The 8985-nt window shown below is 43.0% G+C and overlaps 1 protein-coding gene across 1 annotated transcript in view; it reads left to right on the forward strand.

The window, feature by feature from the left end:
- Nucleotides 1-8774, forward strand: part of lrp2b (low density lipoprotein receptor-related protein 2b) — a 94543-nt gene extending 85769 nt beyond the window's left edge. Inside the window, exons 58-65 of the mRNA XM_021565420.2 lie at nt 5202-5266; nt 5444-5570; nt 5896-5965; nt 6149-6286; nt 6827-6928; nt 7204-7269; nt 7522-7578; nt 7847-8774. Coding sequence (XP_021421095.2) covers nt 5202-5266; nt 5444-5570; nt 5896-5965; nt 6149-6286; nt 6827-6928; nt 7204-7269; nt 7522-7578; nt 7847-7888 — 667 coding nt within the window. The 3' untranslated portion in view covers nt 7889-8774. The remainder of the gene's footprint in view (nt 1-5201; nt 5267-5443; nt 5571-5895; nt 5966-6148; nt 6287-6826; nt 6929-7203; nt 7270-7521; nt 7579-7846) is intronic.
- Nucleotides 8775-8985: the final 211 nt, after the last annotated feature.

Here is an 8985-nt window from a genome sequence, read left to right on the forward strand (position 1 = left end):
TGGTTTATTAATAACTTTTCAAGTTCATAACTATGCACTGTCCTCAAACAATAGCATGATATTATATCACTGTAATAGCTACTGTAAATTGGACAGTGCAGTTAGATTAACAAGAATTTAAGCTTTCTGCCAATATCAAATATGTCTATGTCCTGGGAAATGTTCTTGTTACTTACAAACTTGTATGCTAATCGCATTAGCCTACGTTAGCTCAACCGCCCTGTTGGGGACCCACCGATCCTGTAGAGGTTTTAATTGTTGCCACCACGGCAAAAAAAATACACAAAATTGAACATCAAATAATACCTGAGGCACACTTTCGATGATGTTGAAGAGCTATCCAACCACATGTCTGTGTGCGCACATCCGGTGCGTGTGCCAGTGCGAGTCGGTCCGTTGCCAGAGAAGAGAGATGAGAGCAATAATAAGTAGCCTAAAAAGTAGCAATAGTAGCCAATAGGCAATAGTAGCCTATAGTAGCCTAGCAATTGTAGCCTAATAAGCCTATACAATTTGATAGACAACACAAACATTGCCCTCTTATCGAAGCAAATGTGCGTACACCTGTCATTTCGGTGATTAGGCTACACAAGTTCCTGCAGATGTTTTGGCTCTAAAAGCCATTATTTGGTCAACAATAATGTGCTTTAATTAATCTGCTTCCTGCAATGAATGTATCTGCCCTGCCCCTGTTTTGTCCTGGCTCTCACTTCCGCTCACCTATTTAAACATGTAGTGAAGGGAGAGATGTATTCTGATACGTGCAAGCATACTGACAGTTGAGCAACATTTCAAAATGTAATTGTGTGAAAGACCGTTTAAAAAAAAAACTACTGATGCTGTTGTTAAAAAAAGAGGAGAGTCTCAGCTTTATGGGAGTGTAACATTTTTTTCTCTACTGTCAATACAGAGGAAATAACACCACTTTACAAACAGAGTATGTCATTGAGAGCACGTAGCTGGCTAGTGGTGGCTATTCTGGGGGTAGAACCTATTGGTCAGTCTGTTATTTTTAGCCATGATGCTCCTGTACTTCCCGCATCTGAGTGATGGAAGCGGGGAGAACAGGCCGTGGCTCGGGTGGCTGAGGTCCCTGATAAACTTCTTGGTCTTCCTGCGACACCTGGTCTGGTAGGTGTCTTGGAGAGCAGGCATTGTGCAACCAATGGTGCGTTCAGATGAGCGTACCACCCTCTGTAGAGCCTTGCGGTCAGCGGCGTTGGAGTCATCGTACCAGACTGTGATGTAGTCCGACTGTATGTTTTTGATGTGAGGGCCTTCTGGGACAGGCTGAATTTCTTCAGCCTCCTGAGGTTAGAGTGGCTGTCATTCCTTCTTCACCACAGTGTTAGTGTGGTTTGACCATTTCAGCTCTTTGGAGATGTGGACACTGAGGTACTTGAAGTTTTTGACAGTCTTCACAGCGGCCCCATTGATGAGGATGGGGGGCGTGCCCAGCCGGTTTCCTCCGGAAGTCCACAATCGGCTCCTTTGTTTTGCTGACGTTAAGAGGTTTTTTACCTGGCACCACACCGTCAGTGCCTACCTCCTCCCTGTAGGCCATCTCATCGTTGTTGGTAATCAGGCCTACTACTGTCGTGTCGTCAGCACTCTTGATGAGGGAGTTGGAACTGTGTGAGGCCATGCAGTCGTGGGTATACATTGAGTACTGGAGGGGACTGAGGACATACCCTTGTGGGGCCCCCATGTGGAGGAGGTAATGTTGCCTACCTTCATCATATGGGGGCGGCCCATCAGGAAGTCCAGGACCCAGTTGCATAGGGAAGAGTTCAGTCCCAGGGCTGTGCGCTTTGTGGTGAAACAATGGTTTTGAAGGCCGAGCTGTAGTCGATAAAAAGCATTCTCACATACAGTACCAGTCAAAAGTTTGGACACATCTACTCATTCAAGGGTTTTTCTTTATTTTTACTATTTTCTACATTGCAGTGAAGATATCAAAACTATTAAATAACAAATAGAATCATGTAGCAACCAAAAAAGTGTTAATCATATTTTAGATTCTTCAAAGTAGCCACCCTTTGCCTTGATGACAGCTTTGCTGGATCTATTGGGGCGGTAAGCAAATTGAAGTGGGTCTAGGGTGTCAGGGAACTAGCCTCTCAAAGCACTTCATGATGACAGAAGTGAGTCATTTAGTTCAGTTACCTTTGCTTTCTTGGGTGCAGGAACAATGCTGGACATCCTGAAGCAAGTTAGGACAGCAGACTGGGATAGGGAGAGATTGAGTATGTTTGTAAACACTACAGCCAGCTGGTCTGCGCCTGCTCTGAGGACGCGGCTAGGGATGTTGTCTGGGCCGGCAGACTTGCAAGGGGTAACACATTTAATTGTCTCACTCATGTTGGCCATGGAGAACGAGAGCCCACAGTCCTTGGGAGCGGGCAGCGTCGGTGGCTCTGTGTTATCCTCAAAACGGGCGAAGAAGGTGTTTAGCTCGTCTGGGAGCAAGACGTCAGTGTCCGTGACGTGGCTGGTTTTCCCTTTGTAATCCGTGATTGTCTGTAGACCCTGCCACATATGTCTTGTGTCTGAGCCATTGAATTGCAACTCCACTTTGTTTCTGTACTGACGTTTTGCTTTGTTTGATTGCCTAACGGAGGGAATAAGTACACTGTTTGTATTCAATCATATTGCCAATCACATTGCCATGGTTAAATGCTGTGGTTCGCGCTTTTAGTTTTGCGCGAATGCTGCCATCTATCCACGTTTTTTGGTTTGGGTAGATTTTAATAGACACCGTGGGAACAACATACCCTATACACTTCCTGATGAACTCAGTCATCGTGTCCGGGTAAACGTCAATGTTATTCTCTGAGGCTACCCGGAACATATCCCAGTCCGCGTGATCAAAACAACCTTGAAGCATGGATTCTGATTGGTCAGACCAATGTTGAATAGACCTTAGCACGGATACTTCCTGTTTGAGTTTCTGCCTATAGGAAGGGAAGAGCAAAATGGAGTTGTGATCTGATTTGCCGAAGGGAGGGCCGTAGACGTCTTGAAAAGGTGAGAAACAGTGATCTAATGTTTTTCCTAAGCGAGTACTACAGTCAATATGTTGACAGAACTTCGGTAGCGTTTTCCTCAAATCTGCTTAGTTAAAATCCCCAGCTTCAATAAATCAAGATATGTGGTTTCCAGTTTCATAAAGTCCAGTGTAGTTCCTTGAGGGCCGACGTGGTATCGACTTGAGGGGGAATATACACGGCTGGGACTGTAACTGAAGGGAATTATCTTGGGAGGTAATACAGTCAGCATTTAAATGAGATATTCTAAGTCGGGTGAACAAAAGGACTTGAGTTTCTGTATGTTATTACAATCACACCATAAGTAGTTCATCATGAAACATTCACCCCCACCTTTCTTCTTCCCGGAGAGTTCTTTATTCCTGTCTGCATGATGAACTGAGAACTGAGCTGGCTGTATGGACGGGGACAGTATATCCCGAGAGAGCCATGATTCCATGAAACTGACTGTTACACCCTGATGCCTCTCTGGAAGGAGATCCTCGCCCTGAGCTTGTCTATTTTGTTGTCAAAGACTGAACATTAGCGAGTAATATACTCGGAAGCGGTAGATGGTGTGCACGCCTCCTGAGTCGGACTAGAAGTCCACCTCTTCGCCGCTGGCGGCATCTTGGAGCAGCCTCTGGGATAAGTTCAATTTCCCTGGGGGGGTACGAACGAAGGATCCAATTCGGGAAAGTTATATTCCTGGTTGTAATACTGGTGAGTTACCGCCCTCTGATATCCAAAAGTTATTTCCGGGCTGTATGTAATAACAAAAAACATATTCTGGGCTAATAACGTAAGAAATAACACACACACAACAAAAAACACTGCAGAGTTGCTTAGGAGCTAGAAGCAGAGCTGCCATGTCTGTCGGCGCCATCAACAGCTAACTGGTCTGCACATGTTCTGAGGGCACGGCTAGGGATGCCGTATGGGCCTGCAGCCTTGCGAGGGTTAACACGCTTAAATTACTTGCATACGTCCTCCATGAAGACCGTAACCACATAGCCCTTGTTGTCGTCAAGGGCTCTACTCAGCAGCTCAGAGTCGTTTTGCTTAAAGCATGAGAAAAAGTTGTATAGCTCGTCTGGTAGGGCGGCATTGGTGATAATCCGTGATCATTAGAAGCCCTTCACATGCACCTCGTATCCACCTCTTTTCCTCCACTTTGTCCCTATATTCATCATCTTGATCAATCTGCGTAGGTTGTATTTGTACTGTTTAACCATACAATTGCCCCTGGTCAATATGCACAAAAAACATTACAAATCAAAATCATATATTTAATTCATGCATTCCATTAACATGTCTTACTTGGCACTGGAAAAACTCAGTCTAGAGCTACCTTGCTTCAAAGTATAGCCATTTGATACCTGATTCACTGAACAAGGGAATTATTTTATTAGGCTTTTTGGTTGTAGGCTAATGTTCTAACGGTATAGCATAATAACTCCAAGAGAGCTACTGGTTGTGTAGACTTTTGTTCCACCCTCAACTCTAACACACTAACTGCTCAACAGGACCTTGTTAAGCTGACTCAGGTGTGTTTGAGCAGTGCAGGATTAAAAGCCTGCACACCCAGTGGCTTGGATTTCCAGATTGAGAGTTGACCACGTGTTTTATATAGTAACATAGTTGTATATTTTACTTTAAGGCATTTTCACAGTGGTTTCGTTATGATATTGAGCATCATTATACTAAACTTGATATTGGTATCGAAGCCAAAATTCTGAACACTTAGGCCTAGAGTTTGTGATTTAGCTAATGATTTGCCCATTTGGGGTAGCCTAAACAAATGCAGATGGGCAACCCCATGCTTCAGCCATCTATATCCTTGCCACTATGCTACTACATCCGTTAGGCTACAGGATAATGTGCATTGCTAAAATAGCACACCTGCCTGATAATGTACTGTAGGTTATAGCCTTTGGTGAAATTCAAACATAAAAATATTACTTTTTGCCAACATGGAGTGGAATATTAGCAGGTGTGTGGCGCTTGCAAACCTCAAAATTGGTATTGATTTGCATTCCAAGTGGCATTAAAAAGTCTTAAATTCAACAAATAACCTGAACATAACGTGTGACTCTGTCCTTATTATGGATAGCGTACGAGCCCTGCCGGTGTTACCTCTCTCTGTATAACATTGGTTACATTTTTTTTCCTCAGATGTCCTTCAGAATGGCAGGGAGACTTTTGCGAGATAAACATATTTGGGGTGGTCGCATCTTCAGGTACATGCTACAGTTCATCCATGATCCATCGTTATTTTGTTCATACATATATTTTTTTCCATACCACAAGATGCCAATGTCTTTCCGTCTCCCCTTTCTCTCTGTCTTTCTCCCTTTCACCTCATATCCTTCTCTCCCTTCTCTTTCACCCTCTCTCTCTCATTCTGTCCCTCCCAGTGGGTATAGCCATCGGGGTGACTGTACTGATAGTACTTCTCCTTGGGGGTCTGGTCTATGCTGCCCAAAGGAAGGCCAGTGTCACGGAGACAATAAGCCACATCATGCCAAGTATGCCTAGCTTCAGGTGAGCCACAGTTCCACAGGTACTGCCACACTATATCTTGTCCACTAGCCCACTAGAATCTCAATGGATGCTAATGTTAAAGCTAGCCCCCCCGTCTCATTCGATTCTAAATCTAAAGGGATGCTAATGCTAAAGCTAGCCCCCCCATCTCATTGGATTCTAAATCTAAAGGGATGCTAATGCTAAAGCTAGCCCCTCCATCTCATTATATTCTAAATCTAAAGGGATGCTAATGCTAAAGCTAAGTTTCCTCATAATACAGAGCTAATATCTGTGTCCTAATCCTTTCATTCATACCAAGTGTACTTTTAATGGATATTTTCAGGGGTTCCCCATATCAAAGCTCTGACCCATCAAAGGAGGAGGGGAGTGACCCGGGCCCAAGCATCAAAGCGGTTTGTCTGATCATGATTTCTTAATAACCCATAAAACAAAAACATTAAAGTATTTCAATCAGTATTTTCCAGCACACAGACGCACGCCTACGGTACTGTGGTTAGCTTATGTTCATGCAAGGGGTCTCTTTACATAGTCTTTACGGTCTATGTCTCATCTTTGTCTCATCAATGTCTCATCAGGAGCCCTGTACTGCTGTTTCTATGGAGGAGGCAGGGGGGAAGAGTTTTGAGAACCCCGCCTATGCAGCTGAGGGGGATGAGAGACCTGCCCCTAACTGCATTACTCCTGCCGTCCTTGTGCCCAATGGGACAGCAATGGTCAATACACCAAATATACTTTATTAGCCAATATATGTACTATGTAACCTTTTATTTAACTAGGCATGTCAGTTAAGAGCAAATTCTTATTTACAATGACGGCCTACACCGGCCAAACCTGGACGATGCTGGGCCAATTTTGCGCCGCCCTATGGGACTCCCAATCAGGGGCGGATGTGATACAGCCTGGAATCGAACTAGGGATGCAGTGCCTTAGACCACTGCGCCACTTGGGAGCCCTATAATGTACTGTATTCTGTTAAATCATCCCAATGTGGATTTCAGCAGTTCTATGATTTTATTTTTACTAAGACAACACTTGCGGGTCACATCCAATCAGCTTGTGGGCCATATTGAAGACCCTTGATTTGGAGTTTCAATTGAGAGCTAGTTAAAAAGTGTATTATTATTGTTTTTAGGGACATGCACTGAGCAGTATGCCAATCTCATTCAGAACATAGAACATGAGGAAGACCACCCTGTCGACTGTATCTTGCGTGTAGTTCTGAACTGTTCTTTATGATGTCCTTGGTTCTATAGGAGAACATTGAGAACCCGTTGTATGCTGAGGTTCGTGTGATAGCTGAGCCTGACCCTGAGCCCGACGCTAGCGCCACACCTGCTAATACTTTATCAGTCGAGGTAGGCACCATTTGAAAAAACAAACATTTAGGGGCTAGTTATAGTTCACATCTAAAATAAAAGCTGGTCAGCTTGTTTTCATTTTCATGGGATAGTTAGCTTTTTAAAGTTTTAGCTGACTTTTGACATAGGGCGAATTATCCCTTTAAATGTAACTCAAACAGACTGACAAGTTTTGATTTTGAGGTGAACTATCCCTTTAAAATATCAGCCAATAGAGTAAAATCTTTACAGTTCAGGCTTTTATACCATTTTTCTTCTGGCTGACATTTTAGGGGGCCTTTGAGAATCCAGGTGAGGAACTGACTCCCGAGGAACCAGTCGCCGACGAGTCACTAAAGGTATCCACGGAGATGATAAAGGACAATTAGACGTGGATACTACTCTGTACTTTGTGAAAATGATATATGATGATGAGTACTGTCATGTTTTAATTGTAGTGTACAGCTCTCTCTGTGTATACCATTACTATGAAAATACTGTAAATATCATGCGTACTTGAATATGGTCATATGATGTCTATGTTTGAGATATAAGTTCTTGTTAATTTACCTGAATGCCAATAATTGTTTCTTTCACACCCCCCTCTTCAGTTCGAACCCATTCCTGATGACAATGCCGACGGCAGTTTCATAAACCCAATGTTCTCGGTGAGTGTTCAAGAAATACGAGTGCATTCCATTCTACAGTAGAATATGTGTTTTATTGTTTTCGTATGTGCTTTGGTGTGTTGATGTCATCTTTATGCATAATGGCAGTGTAATATAAGTTGTAGACCTCGGTAGAATACTTAATAATACTTTCTAGTTTCAAATAAACTCCAAGCTACATCAAGCACACGCACGTCCAACACTTTCAAAATCTTTAAACGCACAAGATCAAATACTGTCTGTCTTCATTCTACTGCTCTTTCGACAGGATCCCACTTACCCATCCACCCCAGCAGACTCCTTCATTTGACCTCCACACCAGGCAAATCAGTGGACAAAACAACAGGACTAAACACTGGACTGAACACTAGGACTAACACTGGACTAAACGGAACACTAGGACTAACACTGGACTAAACGGAACACTAGGACTAACACTGGACTAAACGGAACACTAGGACTAACACTGGACTAAACGGAACACTAGGACTAACACTGGACTAAACGGAACACTAGGACTAACACTGGACTAAACGGAACACTAGGACTAACACTGGACTAAACTGAACACTAGGACTAACACTGGACTAATCATACCTCCCCCACCTTTCCCTGGTTGGAAAATGGGTTATTAAAGCTAACCTACTGTCATTTTTTCCTCAATATATTTCATGATGCAATGATGTGCCAAATATGTGATTTAGTGGATTGTTATCGGGTAAGCATTAGAATAATGTCTCTGTAGGAGCTGATCCCTCGTCAGTCTTGTGGAATACGTATAATTTAAAGGTAAGATTTGAATGGAGAAAGCTGATCCGAGAGCAGTACTGCCTTTCTTTTGATCCTATCAGTATGGACACATTCTCCAACGTAACACTGAGTGAACATGTTACATCTTCAGCCGTTGTGAGAACAATGCATCGTTAAAACACTCATAAGTTCCATTGCTATCGGGAAACTGGGGCCCAGAGCAGTTAAAGGAAGTGATGCGATAGTGGGTGAACGGTAGAACGGATGTTTCTAGAAGGATGTGCCTTAGTTATAAGTCTTTATAACTAAGGCTATATTTTTATGATTACAATCTGTGATTAATGATATTTGATTGACTCTCGTCATAAAGCGAAACAAACTGTTGATGTATATGATGTTGTAAATTATCTTGTTTGATACTGTATGATTAAACCGTTTGTTGTTGAGTTTCATAAGTGTTCTTGGAGATGAACCTTGGCAACCAGGCCTTCGATTTCTTCATCCCATCAATTATGAGAAGGGCCCTGTGTATTGCTTAATAATGTCACATGACCTGAATTTTTTTTGCTTTATTTAAAGCTTTTTCATCAATCTGTCCCCTTTTTTCTTATGTCAGATGGTCCAGCACCATCCGCAGACAGTTTCTTTCATTTTTTG

This window comes from Oncorhynchus mykiss, chromosome 16, assembly GCF_013265735.2.
Source record: "Oncorhynchus mykiss isolate Arlee chromosome 16, USDA_OmykA_1.1, whole genome shotgun sequence".
Classification (NCBI taxonomy): Eukaryota; Metazoa; Chordata; class Actinopteri; order Salmoniformes; family Salmonidae; genus Oncorhynchus; species Oncorhynchus mykiss.